The sequence below is a fragment of the Macrosteles quadrilineatus genome, unplaced genomic scaffold (assembly GCF_028750875.1).
Source record: "Macrosteles quadrilineatus isolate MER2022 unplaced genomic scaffold, UCM_ALF_1.0 Scaffold_2__2_contigs__length_208266976, whole genome shotgun sequence".
Classification (NCBI taxonomy): domain Eukaryota; kingdom Metazoa; phylum Arthropoda; class Insecta; order Hemiptera; family Cicadellidae; genus Macrosteles; species Macrosteles quadrilineatus.
This window is the reverse complement of record NW_026542595.1, coordinates 29,423,424-29,447,270: the sequence shown is the minus strand read 5'-3', so window position 1 is coordinate 29,447,270 and position 23,847 is coordinate 29,423,424. Positions and strand designations below refer to the sequence as shown.

At 35.7% G+C, this 23,847-nt stretch overlaps 1 protein-coding gene across 3 annotated transcripts in view; it reads left to right on the top strand.

Moving 5' to 3' along the window:
• Positions 1-23,847, top strand: part of LOC128987148 (nuclear factor NF-kappa-B p110 subunit) — a 109,484-nt gene that overhangs the window by 49,817 nt on the left and 35,820 nt on the right. For all 3 annotated transcript variants that reach the window (XM_054407878.1, XM_054407877.1, XM_054407876.1), the window contains exons 11-15: positions 2,236-2,377; positions 3,680-3,907; positions 5,259-5,448; positions 12,405-12,525; positions 23,480-23,681. In XM_054407878.1, the coding sequence (XP_054263853.1) occupies positions 2,236-2,377; positions 3,680-3,907; positions 5,259-5,448; positions 12,405-12,525; positions 23,480-23,681 (883 nt within the window). The remainder of the gene's footprint in view (positions 1-2,235; positions 2,378-3,679; positions 3,908-5,258; positions 5,449-12,404; positions 12,526-23,479; positions 23,682-23,847) is intronic.

Below are 23,847 nucleotides of genomic sequence, written 5' to 3'. Positions count from 1 at the left end.
CGACATAGCATATATTGTCAGTTATTTGAGCCAGTTTAACAATAGCTATTCTCAAAAGCACAGGGAAGCTGCAAAGCATGTGTTCCTTCAAGCAACAAAAGATAAGTCACTATCAAATACAAATACAAATTTGAAAAATAAAATAAACCACTTGCAAGATTTGCTGATGCTGACTAGGGATCTTTGTCAACAAACGGAAAATCATTCACTGGATATAGTTTCATGTATGCAAATGGAAGTGTCAGTTGGGTATCTTGAAAACAGAAGAGTACACCCCTTTTAACTGCTGAAGATAAATTTTACCATAGACAAATAGAATATATACAGGGTGTTGAAAATGTCTGGAACCAACATTATATCTCGTGAGTGGTTAAAGGAAAGCAACTGATATTTTGTGTACGGATATACTATGGTTTTACCTATCTTTTAGTGCCTTATGAAAATTTTTACCACTTATAGGGAACGTCCTGTGGAGGATGCAGTAAAAAGTTTTAATAGAAGCCTACGGTAAATGATACATCATTTTAAAGGCCATTTTTTTCTGAGTAAGGAGCCACAAGTTTCATCTCAAAAGGACCACCCTAGAAAAAATGGCAACTGTTTGAAATTTAAAAAACCACTTATAGGGAACGGAATTTTTAAATTTCAAACAGTCGCCATTTTCGCTAGGGTGGTCCTTTTGAGATGAAACTTGTGGCTCCTTACTCAGAAAAAAATGGCCTTTAAAATGATGTATCATTTACCATAGGCCTCAATGAAAACTTTTTACTGCATCCTCCACAGAACGTTCCCTATAAGTGGTTATTTAAATTTCAAACAGTCGTCATTTTTGCTAGGGTGGTCCTTTTGAGATGAAACTTGTGGCTCCTTACTCAGAAAAAAATGGCCTTTAAAATGATGTATCATTTACCATAGGCTTCCATCTAAACTTATTACTGCATCCTCCACAGGACGTTCCCTATAAGTGGTAAAAATTTTCATAAGGCACCAAAAGATAGGTAAAACCATAGTATATCCGTACACAAAATATCATTTGTTTTTCTTTAACCACTCACCAGGTATAATGTTGGTTCCAGACATTTTCAACACCCTGTATAGACCGTCAGCAGTGCTGCAGTTAGCATATGTTTCGGCGCCCACCACCAGGGATGCCGTGAAGTTATGGCGCACACCGCTGCAGCGTCTGGTATCATACGGCTCCTGCGCTCCTCGCCTGCAGCGGTGTGCGCCGTAACTACACGGCACTCCTAGCGGTGGGTGCCGAAACCGTCCTTTGACAGTCTATATTTTTTCTATTTGTCTATGATTTTACTCAATCACAGAAACTACTAAAGAAGCAATTCACTTAAGAAAATTAATTCATGAAATGGGAGATTCTCATGAGAAGATAACTATCTACAATGATAATCATGCAGCCTAATTTTTAAAATGAATAAATTAAGTTTATTTCCCACAAGAAAACACAATACAACAATACATAAGATGTAGATAAATATGACTGGCTACTTTATCCAGTAGTGTAACCAAATCCTGTCATCAGTGTAAAATAAAACATATAAACTTAAGATTACTCTTTATTCGAGAAAAAAATAAGAAAGGTCTATTGAACTTATATATCCTCCAACAAAATCAATGACGGCTGATGTTCCCACCAAAGCTCTCGGAAAACCTAATTTTGAAAGACATGTGACAAAACTTGGACTTAACCAAGATCATTTGTGAGGGAGAGTGTTGGACTTTCACTCATGATCTGGATATAAGAAAGCATGTGATTAAATTGTTATTTTTTATTTAGTTTTATAAGTTCATGTCTCTGTATTGATTATTGCCCTTGTGTTTTTTCCTATTTTCAATGAAACTCATGATTCCTATTCTGTTTGAACTTAATTTGATATTCATGAGTTTAAGAGATAATTTCACATTTTAAGTGCTATCCCCTTTACTAATAATAATGTCATTTTAGGACAAGCAAGTATTGGTTAGTATTTGTAGATTAACGTTTTTGATTTTCAATATATATTCTGAATACTGATGAATAAGAAATAATTGGAACTGAACGGAGAAGTAAATTTGAGGTTTTGATATACTTGCACTGTAAACATTATTTCAAATACAGGATTAAGTCTATTAAGAACTTATTTGTTTTTTAAACCCTTATATGGCTCAAGCTATCTAGCAATGTATTTTCTAGATCATTTTAACTCTATCTTGTTTTGAGATTAATGGGTGTTGTAGGTCCCATTTGAAGATTTTCAAATGGAGGTAGAGCCACAAGAAGGATGTAACATTCCATCATCATCACATTCCTCACTACAAGAGGTTCTTTCAAACATTCCTTCTGGGGACTCTGACATCATTAAACAAATGATAACGTCTGGTAATTATTTTGATTACTACTTCGGTATTCCTTCTAAAATCATTAGGTATCTATACATAATTATTATGGAAGGGACTATTTTGTAGGGATGGACGAGATTGGATTTTTAGTTCGAGACGAGACGAGACGAGATTTTTTATTTCTCATAAAATTTCGAGACAAGATCGAGACGGGATTTCCCTTCTCATACACAACGGGAAATGCACGTTCAAAATTATTACCTGATTTTGTAACATTGTTAGATGACTGTTTAAATACAAAAATAATGATAATAGGCAAGAATATTTACAAACTTTTATTAAAAAACATCAGCATAACATTTTTTTTTATAATCACGCCTAACTTATTAAAAATGCCTACGATTAGGAAACATAGTGATATCAGTTAGGATAGAGTTCAACTTATCCTAAAATAAAATAAATCATAAAATAAAAGCAATATTAATTTTTATAAAATAGTTACTTGTTTTGACTTTTTATAGTAGGTAATAAAACATTCCTCACACTGCTTACACTTTACAAAACTTCTCAAATGTTATTAAAGTAATATTATTAAAATAATGAAAGTAATATTATTAAAATAATTAAAGTAATATTTACATTTAAAGAATTAATTAAATAAGAACGCCTTCACAAAGGAAACGCAACTACAACACGCTCCTGTATTGCGGGTATTGCATTGACTTTCTGCAGGCGTTTTAAATTTTTTTTTTTATTTTTTTTTTTTATTCCCGTCTCGGTAAAAATCTCGGCCAAAAAGAAATCTCGTCTCGTATAACGAGATTTAAAATTTCTTGAAAATTTCCCGAAATTTCAAGACTTGACCATCCCTACTATTTTGTGAACAGAACTCTTCCTAAAGTTTTTAGCTAAATTGGTGGCATTGCTGTCACTTTAAATAGATTGCTCTGAAGTTGTTTGACCTGTAAAATTAGCTCTTCGTTGTGGATTATTTAGAGGGGGGCCAAGCTTTCTGCGCTTAAATATTATTGGCCTTTCTTCCACAAAATTACAATATTGCCCTTGAGTTAACAAGGTTAGAGATAGAGACCCTTGGTTTGGAGTACAGTATTAAAAGGTATAAAAATAGTACATTCTTTTGGTAATTTTGTATTGTTGGCATCAACCTGAGATACAACTTTTAAAAGTATGATATTTAAGTCGAATAAGGGGTACAACTTTTTTTAAAGGTACAATAAGGGTATATAGTTTACAAGGATATTATAAATGCTGATTAAAGTACTCAAGTAAATGTATTGTACTTAAACTTTTTATAGCCTACCCTTATTTATTTCTTGCGCAGGTAATTTTAATGAATGGGCCAAATGTCATGGAGTGGCAGACACCGACATTGCACGAATAACATCAGAAGTAACAAGCTTAAAAGATAAGCAGCAGTGGCCGCTTAGTTTTTCTGATGAGTTTGAAACAGATGGTTCTTCCAGCTTGAGAGTAGGAGTGGAAACTCATCAAATGGCAATGGGGGCGAAGCTCAAGAAAAAGCAACCTCCACCTGCTGCTGAAACGACTGGTAAATATTATTGCAGACTGTATTTTATATTAAAATATTGCAAAATCTATACTCTGGCACGAGCCCAGTGGACGCTGAAGGATTAGGTGACCCTCACTGCTACACACACTCTCATGCATGAGGATGCGGCCTTTTTACCTGGCTGACTTAGCCCTGTAGTACGCTCTTAAAAATTTGTTATACAGATGAATAATAAGTCAAGACCCCCCTCCAATATTTTTCCAAGTAAATATACAGATATATCCTTTTGGTGATCGTGTAATCTTAGCAAGAAGTTTCATTTTATGATTTTGAAACTTTTGAGTGTCTCCCCAAAAGGGGGGATTTGGGGGGCAACTCAAATATTTTAAATGTAAACCCCCTTCAAGTGATACCTCATTTTAAAGTGTTAACAAAAACTTAAAGAATGGTGAAAACTAGAGGTTGCTATCTCTTCTTTATCCAAAATGGTAGCCAATATTACCATTACGAACCAATTTTACCATTGATTTTCCACAACATTTGACGGGTACCATCTAAGTCTTAATTTTGGCCTAAACAGGAAGTGGTTGGCACCATTGGAAAGAACTTGAGATGTTCTTTATTTTCGTATAGAGAACTTTAATGATTTTTATGCCCAGTTACCTTGTGCTAAGATTTGTAGCTCATTGTTTTTTTTTTCTCCGTTCCAGAACTTTTCCCTATAGGCCTATAGTATGTGCCCATGATTGTGATAACTCAAGCAATTGTGGTCCGATGTTGATGAAATCAAAATGAATATGAATGTCAATGGCTGAATAAACTTAAATGAGTTCACCAACTAGCTAGATCGGGTCGTATCATCAGACACTTTCAATTTATTTATAGTTTTTTGAAATTTTAAAAGTGGTTTCTAACATTATTACCCTTACTTAACACATAAAAATACCCAATCATTTCATTACATCCATCATATAGGGCTTATAAAACCAATAACTCAGCACTTTGACTTAGACGTTGTACGCATAATGGTTATAGAAAAAATTCTAAATACAGTAACTGTAAGCCTATATTTACAACTTTTATGTAATTCTTATAATGAACAAAATCCACAAAGCTTTTTTGGTTTGCTTCTTAATTTGGCAAATTGATTATTTCATACTAAGTTATTAAAATTTCTAAAAAAAAAATAACTTTAATAAATCAATAAATCTAAGTACTCGTTAAACCTAACCTATTGTAATTTAAATTAGAAATAAATCTGACATGTTAAAGGAAATATTTTTGTGGAAAATCCCATCAGGAAAATGGAAATTTGTGTAGTCTGCAGGTTTGCTCCAGTGGGGGTATTTTATTTAGCGCTACTGTACTAAGATAAAGATTTTTTTTTCAGGAATGGAAATAGAATTTGAAAAAAATAGTTTTGACCAAAGAGGACTTACAAGCAATAATATTGTTGTAAAAGTGGTGAAAGTTATCAATCTGTTGCAATTCTCAAGGAAGACTAAGAAAATAACAGAAAATGCTGTGAAGCGTTACCTCTCAGAAGTCTTTGGAACCTGTGTCGGAGAGGTTAATGATCGGTAAGTCAATTTAAAATTCAAGCAAAAATAAATATTGTAACGAGGCTATTTTGAATGGGGGGGGGGGGGATAAACCAGTTTGACCTGGAATCGCTAACCTAGGTTAGAGGTTAGGAAGCCAACCTTAGTTGTAAACAAACTACACAATAACATCATCATAATCCTTATCTATAAGGTGTTGGAATTTATTTATAATCTTGTTCCTCATTGCCTTCTTGGTACTAAGTTAGAAGCAGCTGTCATGTGTTAATTATATGCCATGTGTTTGCTATGTTTATTAATTTGTTGTAAATAAACCTCACTTCCACTATGGACTTTAGAAACCATACTGTGTAGTCATTTTACTCCTATTATTATAAAGGAAAATCAATTATAAACAAGTGGTTATGGGCCCAGTTTCACTTTTATTGTAACATATTCTCTGTGGCCTATTTTGAACAGTTTAATTTTTGAGGGAAGTGTTTAAGAAATATTATAGTAAATTTCATTGAATGAACACTTATACTATGATGGGAGACAAAGTTGAATACTCCACATCAGCCCCTGGAATTTCTAAGTTGAAAGGGTCAGCCAACTATGCAAGTTGGAAATTTGATATGAAGATGGCTCTAAAGTATGAGGGATTGTGGAATTGCATTGAACCACGAAGGACTACTGCAGAGACGACACCGCTAACTGTGGATCCAGACAAAGATGAGAGGGCACTCGCCAAGATTGCCATGCACCTGGAGGCAGCTCCAAAACTACATGTCAGGATGGCCATATCAGCGAAGGAAGCATGGGACATTTTAGCAAAGCAGTATGAAGTCAAGAGCACAAACAGGAGAATATTTCTGCTGGACCAGCTTTTAGATTTAAAGTTGGAAGTATGCAACAGCATGAGTGAGTATATTTCTAAATTTCTTGACCTCAATGCTCAACTTGCTGACATAGAGAAACCCGTGGATGATGAAATGAAGGCGTGTCTACTTCTAAGAGGTTTGCCTGAGTCTTACAGGGCATTTAGGATGGCAGTCGAGAGTACAGATAAAGTAGAATATAGTAAAGTACTAGAAAAATTAAATAGCATGGCTGAAAAGGATACCACTGAGTCCTCTGTAGTATTTTCAACTTTTAAAAGCAGTACTGGGAAGCCTTTTCTATCAAAATCAAATACTAATCAAGCTAATTCTAATAAAAGCTCAAAGACAAGAAAGCCTTTTATTCCTACTTGTTACAAATGTAGAAAGGCAGGCCATATGATAAAGGATTGTCCTGAAAATAATCAAGCTAACTTTAGTAGTAGCTCAAACATTAGTAATAGGTCAATTTCCAAAATTGGTAAGTCAGATGGTCAAAACAAAAATAAAAATGTAAGTTGGATAACTGATCTGAATGTAAAGGTAGAACCTGAAAGCTGGTACTTAGACTCGTGTTGTTCTGACAATCTTTCTAAAAGTAAAGAAAGTTTTCAAACGTTTAACTCGAATGAGGGAGTTAAAGAGGTCACTGTCGCTAATAATACCAAAATTTACTCTGCGGGATCTGGGAAAGTTTCTGTGAACCTTAAAAACTTTGGTGAGAGAGTGATATCGAATGTGACTTATGTACCAGATTTATCTACAAATTTGCTATCTGTGAGCATAATAGCTAGTAAAGGGCAAGTTTTAGTTTTTGATGACAAAGGGTGTAATATTTACATAAAAGATGGGTTTTCAGTAAGAGGTGAAATCTGTGGAACTGGAACAAATGTAAACGGACTGTATCGGTTGGATACAGAGAGTAAATGCAACATTGATCCAAATTATGACAATTTGGCTATGTCTACTCAAGTTGACCAGTCAGTTAGTGTGGACCTTCATAATTTATGGCACAGAAGGTTGGGTCACTTGAATCATGTTAGCATGGGTATTTTGAAAAAGGGGATGGCTTTGGGTATAGATTTTCCTAATCAGAGGCCAGAATCTTGCATTCCCTGTGTAGAGGGGAAACACTCCAGAGAATCTTTCCCAACCACTCAAAGTAAGAGAGCTGAGACAAAATTAGAGTTAATCCATATGGATGTCTGTGGGCCTATGAATGTTCAGTCTCTTCAAGGTAATCGCTTCATGCTTATATTTATTGATGACTACACCAGAATGACCTTTGGTTATTTCTTGAAATCAAAGGATGAAGTAGTTGATTGTTTTCTTAAGTTTAAGACTTTAGTTGAAAATCAGACCAACCAGACTATAAAAACTGTTAGGTCAGATGAAGGCGGGGATTACATGAATGCGAGACTAGAAGAAGTGTGTAATAGATTTGGAATAAGGCACCAGGTCACTACTCGATATAGTCCTGAGCAGAATGGGGTAGCAGAGCGTGCAAATAGAACTATTATTGAAAAGGCTAGAAGCATGCTAAGTGACTCAAATTTGAGCAAGGGTTACTGGCAGTATGCTGTGGAGGCAGCTATTTATCTTAAGAACCGAAGTCCTACAAAAGCTGTTTTTGGAGTCACGCCACAGGAGAAATGGACTGGATCGAAGGTGGACCTCAGTCACCTTAGAGTTTTCGGGTGCATAGGCTATGTGCATGTGCCTAAGGAGAGAATGACCAAATTGGACTATAAGAGTATTCCTCACATTTTTGTAGGTTACAGTGAGGATGTCAAAGGTTACAAATTGGTCGATCCTAAGTCTCCCCGTAGATTGATTTATTCTAGAGATGTCAAGTTTTTTGAAAACTTATTTTATAATGGGCGTGAAGAAAATAATGGTGATGAAACTATACAACCAGTCGAGACCATAGTAAGCATCCAGACCGCCAAACTCGATGAACCCTGCAGGAATCCTGAGGCAGAAGAGGAGAGCTTCATTCTTGATAATATCGACATTGAGCAAGATGGTGACGATGTTGGAACTGGAGGATCCGCTGAAGGGGATTCGGGAAATGATGAGGAAGTTGTTGAAATCAATGTTGGGAGTAGGTACCCTCTAACAGTAAGAAAACCTAAAATGTTTCCTGATTTTGTTACCTACATGGTTACCTGTGAGGATCTAGAGCCAAGTAGTTATCAAGAGGCAATAGAAGATCCGAATAAGAATTTGTGGAAGCATGCTGTGGAGGAGCAAGGTGATGAAGAACCTCTACATGGTTTTGTTGATGCCAGTCATGGAAACTACTTCGATGGGAAAAGTTGTACGGGACATGTTTTTAAACTGAGTGAAGGACCTGTGTCTTGGGGAAGTAAGAAACAGAGATGTATGCCTGATTCCTCAACAGAGTCAGAGTTTGTAGCAATGGTTCAGGCATGCAAGCAAGCAATGTTTCTGAAGCACTTGTTGGAAGAGCTGGGAATATTTCTTGAGCATGTAAATTTGCATTGTGACAACATGCCAGCAATGAAGATTTTGCAGAAGAGAACCGTGAATGACAAGACCAAACATATAATTCATAAACAGTTATTTATTTGTCAGAGACATAATCAAGAGAAAACTAGTTGTGCTGAATTACGTATCAACTTCCAGGATGGTAGCGGACATTTTGACAAAATCACTTGGCAAAATCAAGCATGATGGTTTCATGACCGACCTTGGTCTTACCCCAATGAAGGATCAAGATTAAGGAGGGGTGTTGGAATTTATTTATAATCTTGTTCCTCATTGCCTTCTTGGTACTAAGTTAGAAGCAGCTGTCATGTGTTAATTATATGCCATGTGTTTGCTATGTTTATTAATTTGTTGTAAAGGAAAATCAATTATAAACAAGTTAAGGTTATCAAAATCTTTCAAGGATTTTTTGCAATCTATACTAAACATAGTAACTACTTACGTGCAATGGCTACTTGCTCAGGAAAACCTAAGCTCTTTAACTTATGTTAGGACTAAATAGGATATACAGGATCCTAATATAGGATATACAGAAGACGACGATGACGTTCCCGTGCCCGCGGGAGACGACGATGACGTTCCCATGACGATGACATTTCCGTGACTGCGGGAAACGACGATAGCGTTTCCATGACCACAAGAGACAATGATGATATTTCCGTGACCCGCGGGAGACGACAATGACGTTTTCGTGGCCGCGGGAGACGACTACTATGCAATTCTTGAAAATACTTAATAAAGGCAGCCAAAAGCTGGCTACAAATGTAATCTTGAAAACAGAAACTTGAAAAACCCAGTTTTTAATGTATTTTTGTTATTTTTAATTTTTCACCACAAATATTTATAAAAATCACTATTTTATAATTATTTGCAAATCTACATGGGTTAGGCTTTCTAATGACCCATTAATTAACAAAATCGGTCCAGTAGAAGTCTAGATTTAGTTGTACAAAGTTTAACAAAAATATCCCAAACTCAATATTTTCTCATTACTATAAATTCGGAGGTTGCTTAGCTTTTTTGCAAATAACTTTTAAATGGTGAGGAAATCGACCAAAGTGGAAGGTGATATTCTGAAAGATAATAAAATTTCCTACAAATTGATACCATGCACTTCTTGGAAATATTAAAAAATGGCAGCTAAAAGTCGCGCCCAAATAAAAATTGTGAAAAACACTGTTTTCAATGTATTTCTTATGGAAAACACGTTTTTTTTTAAATTTATCACCATAAATCATAACAAATACAAACTTTCATAATTATTTGCAAATCTACACGACTTAAGCTTTCCAACGACCCATCTATCTATATATTAATTACGTAAGCCGATTCTTTGTGTCAAAATTGTGGGCGACTGGGAAGTCGTAGAATGCCGGGAGAGGGCTCAAATTAAAGGTCTTGACCCCGTGACGGCGGGAAAAATAGTGAAATTCCCATAATGTTAACACAAAATTAGATATAAGGTAAAATGTTCTCCATAAGAATAGCATTAGAAGTCATTTACTGCTGATTTTTGTTTACTTCAATACAGCTGATCGTGATTTATCACTAAGCAAATAAGCAATATTACATTTGGATTACTCATTTGCCAGTAAATTCTGCAATGTACTGTATACTATATAAAACCAGGAATAACGTTACCTGTAATAATTAAGACTTTTTAGTTACGTCATAGAATGTTGAAATCAATTATTTTACTGTGCAATTTGCAAAGTTTGTGTATTTTTAAGTAAATTAGTTATGCGTATGATAAGTAGTAGAATCATAGGAGAAGGAACTAAGCTTAGAATGGCTGAAAAAAGCAAGTTATTTATTTCTAATTTAAAGGTTATTGTTGTGTTGAAGGAATGTTTAACACAAAATAACAACATTGACTAAATAACTAATGATTCAAGATTAAATGGAAAAATTCTGATTTGTTTTGATTTCAAAACATATGTTAAAGATTTATTCTAAACTTCTTTGTATATAGGTATACTAGCATTTTTAATTTGAGATTTATTGTTTAATCAAAAAATGGTGTATGCAGTGGAATAACCTCAACGCCACTCTTAGAAAACAACCTGGGAATAATGATGAAATAGGTTCGCACAAACAATATATTTGTTCATTAAATACTATGACAAGTTCCAATAGGCGAAAAAACAATATTGTTTGGAGGATATTTTAACCAGGTATTACCTGTTGCTCCAAGCAAAAAAGGTTCAAATAATATAGCCTAGCGCACGGTGGTAAAGGGAGCATCCATATATAATAATAAAACCTAGAGGTAGTTTCTGTTTCTTAAAACTAACCATAAATATGGATGTCAAAGACGCTGATGAAAAGTAATTTCGTGATTGGTTTCATTAACTGGGTAATGGAACCCTACAATCAGGGAAGCTTTTATTTATCCTTATTAACCACAAAATCAAAGCTACCTTAGTAAACCAATATTTATTCACAAACAATGGTATATTTGCTGCCTTAAACCTCTCACCTTAACGTGATATGTTTCCATGTTAAACCTCTGGAGTCATTCAAATTATTTTTTGAAAATAACATTAACAGTAGAAAACAAAGACAAACAACAAACTGTTTTTTACACAAAAGATATGGTGTACAGGGATACCTATCACTATCCTGACACATAGCTAGATAATGTTATTCTGAGTTTGTTTGAATACCGGAATTGCAATAAGTTTTTTTTTTACATTTGAGCTTTTTAGGGACTTATGTCCCTATAAGCCACTAGTTATTTAATAAAATCGGCCCAGTAGAACTCTAGATTTAGTTGTACAAAGATTTTTAAAACTGAATTATATATAGAATAGATGTTTCATTCTCTACTACTTCATTTTCATAATACCAATTAAGTTTATCGAGTGGGTGGGGGTACAATCCAGCCCGTACACAAGCCAAGCTAGCTGTCCAAGAGGGGGGTACAATTCCACCCCGTACACATTTGGCTTTCTGATGGGGGGTACAATTCTACCCCGTACGTAAATATTTTGATGTTGGCAGGGGGTACAATTCCATAGGGGTACAATTCTGGGCCATACATCTCCTGCTCTTTTTAATATCTAATATAATTATCCGGTTCACTGATCACTTGCCCACACTAAATAGATTAGATTTCGTTCAAATCAAAGTGTACGGGGTGGAATTGTACTCCCCCTAGGCGTGAAGTCAAAATGACGTCAACGATCGCCCGGGGGTACAATTCCAGGGGGGTACAATTCCGGCGACTCGATCTATGAATAAAGATGTTTGACTATCATTATTATTAACACATATTTTACTAGGGGTCTCGTGCAGCTCACCCCTAATATAATTTACACTTTGGTGTAAAAATAACACATATAACTAACACATATTATTAATATCATAGTACAGGGATGATTCATTGTATAAACCCCTTTTATAACAGTCAAGGGAAAAAGGACTTTTATATTATATTGAGAGCACAAAGATAGTCATAGTGGTCATAGTGTTTTTTGGAGGTCTTTATCTTTGAAACAATAAAAACGACTACTTATTTTAAATTTGAAGGAGATTTATTTTACTGTTTAGTGTTTACCTCTAGTTACAATTTCATTCTTACACTGTACATTTTTTTAATTTCAGAGTACTTCATATTATGTCATCGAGTGAAGACTTTCGTCCTGAAATGCTGAGATTTTTGTATATCTTGAAAATGTACAATATTTCTCAGTCAGTGTTAAATTTGAAAAATATTGAAGGACAGGTAAGTGATTACAAGAAATTGCAATCAATTAAAATGTCTTCTTGCCATGTTATCAAAAAATTTTTATTATTGTACCACACAACAGATAGGTACCAAAAAGTACTTTTTAGCTATTTTCCTTCCTATTACCTATTTTACTTTTTACTGATTTGTATTGGGTTTCTATACTAATTGAAGAGTCACTAAACAATGCCTACCATTGGAATACTCTTTGTGAACATTAAAATCAATCACAACCTGGCTCTTGTCCATTTTCTTCTTAGCCGAATGAATTTAAAATAGTGATGGTCGGATCCAGATATCGGACTACCGGATCCACCGGATTTGAGCTAGAACCGACGGCCGATCGGATCCACAAAAAATCGGATCTTGGGCTGAATCCGGTTTTAATGGATCCGATTTTTTTTATACTATTAACACAAAACGGGCAAGTATTCGAGATTTTGAGTTCCAGTAGAGTACGGCCTTGAAATTTGAGCTTATCTTTGAACTCGCCAGTTTGGTTTAAAATTGTAAATAATCAATATTTGTTGAAATGTAACTTGTGTTTACATAAAATGATGAATAATTTGTATTACTGTAGATTCTATAGTAATACAAATATAGAAATAAGCAAGAGGTAGCTGTCCTAACCTATTTTTATAGCTGTTAGTGCTGTCACGACAGAATAGGTCAACTCATGCAGTCGCCGGCAACTGACTGGCAATGGTATACGGACTTGACACAGAATAGAATGACATGATCGGTAGTGATTTTGTTTTAAAGTAGGCCTACTGTTTCACAATAGAAAATTCCACTACTGAACTGTTGTAAGCAATAAATTTATGTTTATAAAAGTCAGAATAGAAACACTATAAAGGCAAAACAATAGAAGGGAGGGAGGAGTTGTGCAATGACCTCGAGCAACATTGAGTAGGGGGTTGGGGGGGGGGGGGGAAGGGAAGGGTGAGCCTTTGAGCTATATTTAGACGACTTTCCCACTTCCCAAATGGCTGGGTACGGGATTACAATAGCCGGTTTTTCCTTGCCTGGTTTGACTTTTATCTTTTTGTGTAGGAGATTTGAATAATCAAAAATATAATTTGAATTTACCACAATTATTTAGCATTGATAATACAATTTGCAAGAGACTAGGAGGAAATAGACCAAAACACTAAAATTTATAGAATAACACACAAAGTAAACAAGAAATGAAATACAGAACAGTGATTTAACACTGTCACTGTCAATTTTGTTGTCTAGAAGGGTCAGTGAACTAATCAATAAATAGCCAAAACCAGTTTCCTCCCCCTCTTCTCTCTCAGTCTCGCCACCACCCCTCCCCCCCTGAGCCGGGAGGCCCAGCACTTTGTCCTTGAAACACCCTAGCCTCTGAAACAATAAACCCTTACACCCGCGTTGCTGTTTTGACAACAGGGCTATGAATGCATTCACTATTTTTCATTTTCCAGAATTAACTATCAATTATTATTATTTGTAAGTTACAAATAGGAAACTACATGACATTATGGTATTCAATGACCCATGTATTATCAAAAATTTATAATTCATTACTTATTTTGGTAATAAAAAGCATTTATTACAGCACGCAGCACTTATTGATATTTATAATCATCAAAGTAACTGTTACTTTACACAAAATAAAATAGGTACAAAATTGTGTGGCCAGTCAAACTTTATAAACAAACATTTTATTCTATAAAATACAGATGGTAAATAGGGGTTGGTTTAAAGGAAATAAAATACAAAACAGATTAATTAATTATTTTGATAAGCAATAGAAAGGTTGTGGGATTGATTGAACTAAAATAACCGTAGGGAAACTTATAAGTAGAAAAGTCGTCAACCACAATCTGTTTAATCAGTACATCGTCAGAGAGAGAGAGGGGGGTAGAGCAGGGTGTCCACATTCTGGAAAGTCAGGGATAGTCAGGGAAAGTCATGGAAAGTCATGGAAAAAAATTCTGGTCATTGAAAGTCATGGAAATAGGCAAAAGGTCATGGAAAGTCATGGAAATTCCCAACGATGGATGGGTTTGAGGAGACTTAATACTCTAGTCGGCAACAACGCCTACTATTGTAGCTTTTTTTCAGTATTTTTCATAAATTCACAACACTTGAACTTATTACAGTGTTTGTATTAGTTGATGAGAGTTTCGAGTTTGTAATAGTCACTACAATCTGTATGTTTAGTATTTCAAACTTTATTTCTTGGCAATTCCACTGCACACACATACTCCATAATCCTGTCTAATACCTGCCTTTCATGAGCACTAAAAAACAAGCTGAGGATATTCTACTCTAGCTAGAAGAGGATTGAGTTCAGCCCACTTGATTTGAGTATGTAGGGTGAGTCATAACCTCTTTTGCTCTCTCCTTCTTTACCATTTAATTTTCACCAATTTGCTATTTTTCAACCCGCATTAAAAAACATGGTCCTTCGCAACCGCATAATTAATTGAACCCGCCTTTTAATTTACATTTTTTAACTTTTAAAGTCGATTTTTTACTGTGTGCAAGTTAATAGTTCAACTTCAAACTTTAACATGTGACTTTCTGAACTTCATATTTTGCAATCTAAATTAGTTCACTGCTTTTAAAACTATTTTAACTTTTGAGGAATATCAAATTTAAATCTTTTTGAAGTGTGTTTTCAATATTTGAATTCTATTTTTACCAATTTTTTGGAATCTTCAACTTGTCTACCTTCTACAAGTTTCTACAAAGTTCTACAAGTTGTCTTCAAGTTTGTACAGGAAGTGGAGTTTTTGGACTTGAAAGAAGTTGGAATTTTATTGAATTTTGATCTACAATCATCTTATAAACACAATTGAAGAAGCATAGGCCTAATTTGCTTACATATCTTGCATTTATTAACTGGATTTGACATTGAGTCTTATTAGCCTAATTAGGCCTACCATACACCCATCTTATGGTAAGTTACAACTTTTGATTTACCTGTTAACTAGGCCTAGCCTAACGAAGATTCGACTTGTGATTTAATGCCAATTGAAGATGCTGCTAAACATATCCAATTGATATTTCCTGCTTTTTACCTTTTTTATTGAGTTTTGGCTAAACATAGGCCTGGCCTAGCCTATATGAAAAAGTGTCTACTTTGCCTTGAATTAGGCCTAGTGCCTGTTTAAAGTTTATTTTTGGATTTTCAAGGATGAACATAGGCCTAGCCTATAGCCTAATGTTTTAACACATATTTATATCGGGCTTACGTCTGATAGGCCTAAGTTATTTCTCAACCTAACTTGAAATTTTCTTGTGAACCTGTTGTCTACCCACACAATTTGCCTGCAAAATGCCTATTTCAGAAAAGGCCAAACTTGAATTAAAATCTCAAATTGATGTCCTTTGTTTTAAAAAGGAAAACCTGAGCAAAAAAAATAGATACTGTTTACACGCTAAGCCAAGAAGTAGATTTAAGCCAAGAATCACCAAATTTCTCTACATTTGAGGTTAGGCTACATAACCTTGACTCACATTATGAAGCCTACTCCAAGTGCATTAATGAAATAATTAAGTTAAGTAAACTTGCTGAGATAACTGTTGACGTAAATGAGTTGCAAAAATCACTTGAAGGTATTGATGAGAAATACTATGCAATTTTGTCAGTGAAAAGCAAACTAGGCTTCAATCCAAACACTCCTGAACCGGAGCCAGCGGCTTCGACTTCAGTTCACAATTTGAATTTACCGAGAATAAGTCTGCCAGTTTTTGATGGTACTTTGTGGGATTGGCCAGGTTTTAAAGACACCTTTTTATCTCTTATCCACGACCAAAGTGGACTTTCAAATATTCAGAAATTTCATTATTTATTGTCCTCCACAAAAAATGAGGCTCTTTCATTAGCTAGAACGTTGCCTGTAACTAATGATAACTATTCAATCATTTGGAAGAAACTTTTGGACAGGTATGACAACAAGCGTGTACTTGCCAATTTTTACATTGATGAAGTGCTGAATTTACCATGTCTCACTAGTGAGAACCCTAACGCTTTGCGCCATATGATCGACACAGTATCTGAAAATAGGCTAGCACTTAAGAACTTTAAATCAGACAACATTGATGATTTTATTTTAGTACATTTGACTTTGAGAAAGTTAGATAAGAGATCCCGCCAATTGTTTGAAGAAAGTTGTCCCAAAACAGATCTGCCAACCTTTGATAAACTGTTAGAATTTTTGAACAATCACTGCCATGCAGTAGAAATAGCTAGTCAGTCATCTATTACTAAGCCTAATGTAGCCTATAAGCTTAGTGACAAATATTTGCCAAAATCTAGTCAAATATCGAGACTACAGCCTAAAAGGGCAGAGTCGTCCCGGCAAGCATTTTTATCCGCTTTTGACACTTCTGGGAATAAACCTACTTGCCTTTATTGTTCGGATATGCACAACCTTTACAAATGTCCGACCTTTTTAAAACTGAACTCAGTGCAGAGGCGTGAGTTTGTTAGATCCAAGGAAGCTTGTTTTAATTGCTTATCTAGTCAACATATGCGTAAACAATGTCGTTCAAAATCAAGTTGTCGTAAATGCGCACAGCGGCATCACACTTTGGTACATGTGGATACTACTCCCGAGTCTCAACTTTCTTCTGTACATAGGCCTAGAAGCTCTGCTGGTGAGGTTGTCACTCAAGACAATGAAATCAAAACCAGTTGTACGTCTCAAATTGTTATGTCTACTGAAACCTTGTCTTATGTATTGTTGGGCACTGTTCAACTTTTAGCTCAGAATGTAGCTGGACAATTTGTTAAAATTAGAGGTCTAATTGATCCAGGTTCACAAATATCATGCATTTCTGAAACATGCGTTCAAAAACTTTTTTGCCTCGCATCAAGTACAATGTACCAATCACTGGTTTGTCCCAGGTGCCCATTTCAAAACCTAAAGGAGTTGTAAAGTGCGTTTTGAAATCACCTCATAGTGATGACCTTGAAGTAGTCACTACTGCTGTTGTACTTAATCGTATCACAAATCATCTTCCTTCTCGTAAGCTGAAGTCATGTGTTCGAGAGCATTTTCATCACATCCAGTTAGCGGATATCAACTTTGACATCCCTTCGCCAATTGAATTTTTGCTTGGCGCTGATATTTTCCCCCAAGTTTTTGATGGAGGAAAACTTTTTATTGCTGATGGTTTACCCTCTGCATTTCACAGTATTTTTGGATGGGTTTTGTTAGGCTCAGTTGATTCAAAGTATTTTGATCATTTCAACCCGTCAAGCGCATCGCCTGTCATGTCCAACTTATGTCTTCTTGCATCACAATCAACACTTGATGAAAGCTTAAGGAAGTTTTGGGAAACTGAAGAAACTCCTTCAAAACCAGCGTTAAGTCCTGATGATCAATTTTGTGAAGATCATTTTCAGCAAACCCATACCCGTGACAGTAGCGGACGGTATGTTGTCAAACTGCCCTTTAAAGAAGACCCGCCTACTTTAGGAGAATCATTTCAACCTGCTCTGCGTAGACTATATTCTTTGGAACGGAAACTTCACAAATCTTCAGATTTAACTTCAGTCTATTGTAAATTCATGACAGAGTATGAAACTTTGGGACATATGACACTGTTATCTCCCGATGACACATCTTCTAAATACTTCATCCCACATCATGGTATTTTTAAAGATGAAACACAGCCTAATAAATTCAGAACAGTTTTCGATGGATCGGCTCAATCCTCAAACGGGAAATCACTTAATGACGTCCTTCATGTCGGACCTAAGCTCCAAAAGGACATAACTGATATTATTTGTCGCTTTCGCTTTCATGAGATAGTCTTCACTGCTGATATCTGCAAGATGTACCGCCAGATTTTAGTACATCATGAACATCAACCTTACCAAGTAATTTTATGGCGATCATCCCTCGATAAGCCTGTAAATAAATATGCTTTGCAAACTGTCACTTATGGACTTTCATGTTCGCCTTACCTTGCCATGCGCACAGTTTTGCAACTTGCTAATGATGAAGGGTCAAATTATCCTCTTGCGTCACAAGTCATACGCAATGACATGTTTGTTGATGACCTAGTAACTGGTACCTCCGACCTACAAACAGCTAAATGTATAAAATCAGAACTTGAACATATTTTTGCCAAAGGAGGTTTTGAGTTAAAGAAATGGAGTAGTAACAACTCAGAATTTTTATCAGACATTCCTGTTGATTGTCAAGACAAACCAATGTCATTCGATGTCGACCAACATTCTGTAAAAAAAATTCTTGGCTTACAATGGCTTCCCTCTCTGGATGTGTTTAAGTACAATGTTGATACTATGGATTGTCCTCCAACCAAACAAAATATTTTATCTCAAACATCACGCATTTTTGACCCTTTAGGCTGGCTGACCCCTGTGGTATTGTGGGCAAAACAGTTAATCCAACAACTTTGGACAGAAGGTCTTAACTGGGATGATCTTCCTAGCCATGAGATACAATGTCAGTGGACCTGCTTTGCACAAGAATTTTCATGTTTGAAAGAAATATTTATTCCACGACTTGTTTTACCGAAGACCTTCACCGATCTTCAAGTCCATGGCTTCTGTGATGCATCAGAACAAGGATTTGCTGGAGCAGTCTACTTTCGTGTTACACATAACGACTCTTCGGTTTCAACACATCTGGTCATTGCAAAGTCTCGCGTTTCCCCTTTGAAGAGGATTTCCATTCCACGATTGGAATTGTGCGGAGCTGTACTGTTAACCAAATTGTTAGATTTCTGCAAATCATTTTTGATGCAAATTCCGAATTTAAAGTGGAAAACGTATGCCTGGACAGATTCTACTGTTGTTCTTAATTGGATCCATACCTCGCCTCATCTTTTGAAAACTTTTGTGGGGAATCGGGTATCTTTAATTCAAGAAAGCACCAGTCCTACTTTATGGTTCCATGCTCCTGGCGAGTCTAACCCTGCTGATTGTGCATCAAGGGGTATATTTCCTCATGAAATCATCCATCATCCTTTCTGGTGGAGCGGACCACCTTGGCTTTTAACGGCTTCAGAACTCTGGCCTCCGCAAGATATTGTGAACAAGACCCAAGAGGATGTCCCAGAACTTCGTAAAGTTTTGTGTGCTTTGACCACAGAGGAACCTACTGTTGATCTCACTGTTCTAGAACGATTCTCATCGCTTTCACAGTTAAAACGAATTACTTCTTGGTGTTTACGATTCTACCAGAATTGCAAGTCTAAAAAACTTAAGGGATTGTTAACTGTTAGTGAACTAAATGATGCATTAATTATTTGGATCAAGAACATCCAACAGAAGTATTTTCCCTCTGATTTAATTTCTCTACACACCAAGGGCTTAGCCAAATCACAAGGAATTCTTCGCCTAGACCCATTTCTTGATGAAGATGGAGTTATCAGGGTGGGCGGTAGACTACGGCACTCAACTTTAGCGTTTCAGAACAAACACCCGTCACTTCTTCCGAAAGAAGGACATCTGACCGCTCTTATAATAGACAGTTATCACAAGGTTTATTTGCATGCAGGGCCTAAGCTCTTGCAATCCATTCTTTCAAAGGAATTTTGGATTTGTTCTGCTCGAAATACTATCAGGAAACGATTGTCAAAATGTGTCCAGTGTACAAGATTTCGAGCCTCACTCCCGCAACCTTTCATGTCTGACTTGCCCGCTGTTCGTCTACAATGTAGCCGTCCCTTTCTGTCATGTGGGATAGATTTTGCAGGTCCCTTTCAAACCAAATCAAATGCTTTAAGAAAATCGCAGCTTACAAAATCATATTTATGCATTTATATTTGTATGTCAACCAAGGCCGTGCACTTAGAGGCAGTTTCCAGTCTTTCCGCAAAGGATTTTTTGGCTTCATTTTCAAGATTCACTGCTCGTCGAGGTCTTCCACATGATGTTTACAGTGATATGGGTACTAACTTTGTTGCCGCTGCTAAAGACCTTACCGAAATGCACAAGCTTCTATCTAAATCACCTGTTTCAGAGGTTATTCAAAAGAGTTTGACTGATAAAGGAGTACAATGGCACTTTAATCCTCCTTCGGCTCCACACTTTGGAGGAATCTGGGAGGCCGCGGTAAAGTCGGCAAAATATCATCTCAGACGAGTGATAGGCATCCAAATCTTCACGTTCGAAGAACTTTCTACCTTGTTTGCTGAAGTAGAGGCAGTGATGAACTCGAGACCTCTTTCCCCACTATCACCTGATCCAAATGAAAATAATGTCCTCACTCCAGGGCATTTCTTGATTGGTGAAGCGTTAACTGCAGTACCTTCACCGGATGTGACAGATATTAAACTCAATAGATTGACTAAATGGCAACTTGTCCAACAAGCAACTCAACATTTTTGGCGGAGATGGAGCTCGGAATATTTACATCATCTCCAACAGCGCAGGAAGTGGACTCAACATATTCAAAATCTTCAAGTAGGAGACCTTGTTCTCATAAAGGATCCAAACCTACCTCCTCTTTACTGGCCTACTGGACGAATTGTTGCTGTACATCCAGGAAAAGACCATACAGTTAGAGTTGTAACGTTACGAACTTCTTCTGGACAATTAACACGACCAGTGGTTAAATTGTGTCCACTACCCAAAGAATAAGTCAAATCACAAGTTTTGTTTTCAAGAAGAGATTTTTTTGTTTTTTACTTTTAATTTCAAGTACTTGAAGATTTTTACAAAATGTTATTTTATTTATTTGAAGAAGAGAAGACTTTTTCCATTGAGAAGAAATTTTAATTGCATTTTTAAAACAAAAAAAGGAAGTAGTTTTTTTTGTGCAAGCTCATGAATTTTAATTACCTTTTGAGAAGAAAGAAAACTTTCAGTTTTGGTGGGCGGTTTGTTTAGTATTTCAAACTTTATTTCTTGGCAATTCCACTGCACACACATACTCCATAATCCTGTCTAATACCTGCCTTTCATGAGCACTAAAAAACAAGCTGAGGATATTCTACTCTAGCTAGAAGAGGATTGAGTTCAGCCCACTTGATTTGAGTATGTAGGGTGAGTCATAACCTCTTTTGCTCTCTCCTTCTTTACCATTTAATTTTCACCAATTTGCTATTTTTCAACCCGCATTAAAAAACACTGTACCTACTTTATCTTATAATTTAATTTAATATTTTTAGGATATTATTGCAACAGTAGTGTAGGTACAGTATATTAAAATGTTACAACTTCATTATTACAACTCAAATTGCAATACAAATATTGTTATAATGTTTTGATTTGTCTTAAGTTATGTCTTTTTTGTTAAGCTCATTTTTGTTAACACTGTAAACTCATAAACAAATTAATAATAAAAAGTATACAGTAAGGAAAAAGGAAAGTGGACAGTGAACTTGGCCAGCTATGGGGACGGAGTAGATTGGGTTTTCTTTTTTCCTTCCATATTTTGAATACCATATTTTTACAAAATGTATTACTCCATTGTTACCTGTTAATATATATTTCAGTATTTTCTCTTAAATAACTTTTCTAGGCAGTATTTTGTGTGTGTATGTTACATTATAATTTTCGAGTAAAGTTAGTGAGTCATGGAAATCAATGGTAAATGGTCATGGATAATCATGGAAATCAATGGCAAATTTTCTGTGGACACCCTGGGAGAGAGAGAGATAGCAGATAGGGGCGTTTGATAGGGAATCTGAAAAAGTAAACAAACAAGGAACACCGACGCGACAATACTCGTTTATAGCCTTATTGTCTCGCCCACTACATTTTACACACGTGACCACTTTTTGTTTCTTACTTATCTTTCATCCGTCCCAAAATGGAATTCCTGAAATAGTTTGTTGGCATAATCATCCCTCCCACACAAGGCGCAGTACTCAGTGCGCACTGTAGGTTGTCACGGCAACCGTGTGTCGTCATAGCGACTAGCCAATCACGCACTCGCACTGCGTTGTAGATTACGATACGAATAGCTGTGTTAAAAAGACAACGCGATAGGTGGTAGTTTGTCTCTTTCGTATCTCCTCAAAATTACGATCGATAATCAGAATAATCAGATAATCATTGCGCAACGTAGAACTGTGATGGCTTTGTTTTCAATAACGACACATATTAAGTGTTTTTTACATGGACACAGTTAGTCTTTGACATTGCCTAGCCATATGAATTATTTTACAAAACCCACCCTTGAAAAAAGAAAAAAACCTATTTTTACAGAAGATCCGGATCCGGATCCGATTTTTTCAAGATCCGGATCCGGTACCGACATTTTCTTGGATCCGCCCATCACTAATTTAAAATTCTACAATTAATTGCAATCAGTTTGTAATGTATTGCAAAAAGAACTTTCACTTCAATCAGCAACCTATTAAACCCCTACTGATTATTATTTAGGCCTAAGTACAAAAGTTACAAGTGCATTAGTAACTGCTGGTAGGCTGTTACTCTCTGGATAGTGAATACCTCTCATGAGCTGGGTGGTGACAATCACCACCTTGTCCCTATCAGTTTTGAAATCAAGATTTATTCACTTTAATATTATTGCTTCAGATTTTACGTTTTAGTTGTATTGGGTTTCATGTCATGTGTGTTTCTGATTAAGAAAATACCATTGATATAATGCACGCCTAAAATGTCCATGTCTGAAGAACATTAATATAATAAATTGTTTGATGACAGCTACTATGTTATATATTCATAATACATAATTGTAGCTATAAAACTATGAATTTAAGGCAATTTTACGTAGATTTTTGTTCCAAAAATATGGTAACCCTAACAAACTTCTTTTATCATCTAATTATTTTTATTTGAATGGTTTTTTTGTTATAACTCATAATTGAAACTCAAATTAAATTTGATAATAAGTAGATAGCAAACAAATTAATTATTTTAGTAATTGATTATTTGCTATGTTACACCAATGTTAATGCTATGTTAATTAACTTGTCCGTAAATCAGGGAGTTGGTTCATCAAAGTGTTTTGTTTATTGTGTTTAGACTGCATTGCACGTAGCTGTAGAGAGGGGCAGTTTACAAACAATAGCTCTCCTGGTAGACAGTGGAGCAGATGTGAACGCAAGAGATATAAATCTCAACACTCCTCTCCACCTGGTGGCCAACAGAGGACAGCCAGACATCTGTAATGTTATTGGTCACCTTCTAAAAAAATCTCCAGATTTGACAATTTACAACAAAGACGGTAAACTATTTGCTTAACAACCTAGTTTGTGTGGTCTCTATATTTGTACAAGACGACTGAGGTTTCCGTCTAAATACAAAAAAGAAGTGCGTGTAGGCAAAGGCTATTTACCCTGTGTCAACAGTTCCTTAGCAAGATTATTCACCATGACATGTTTCGCTATAAC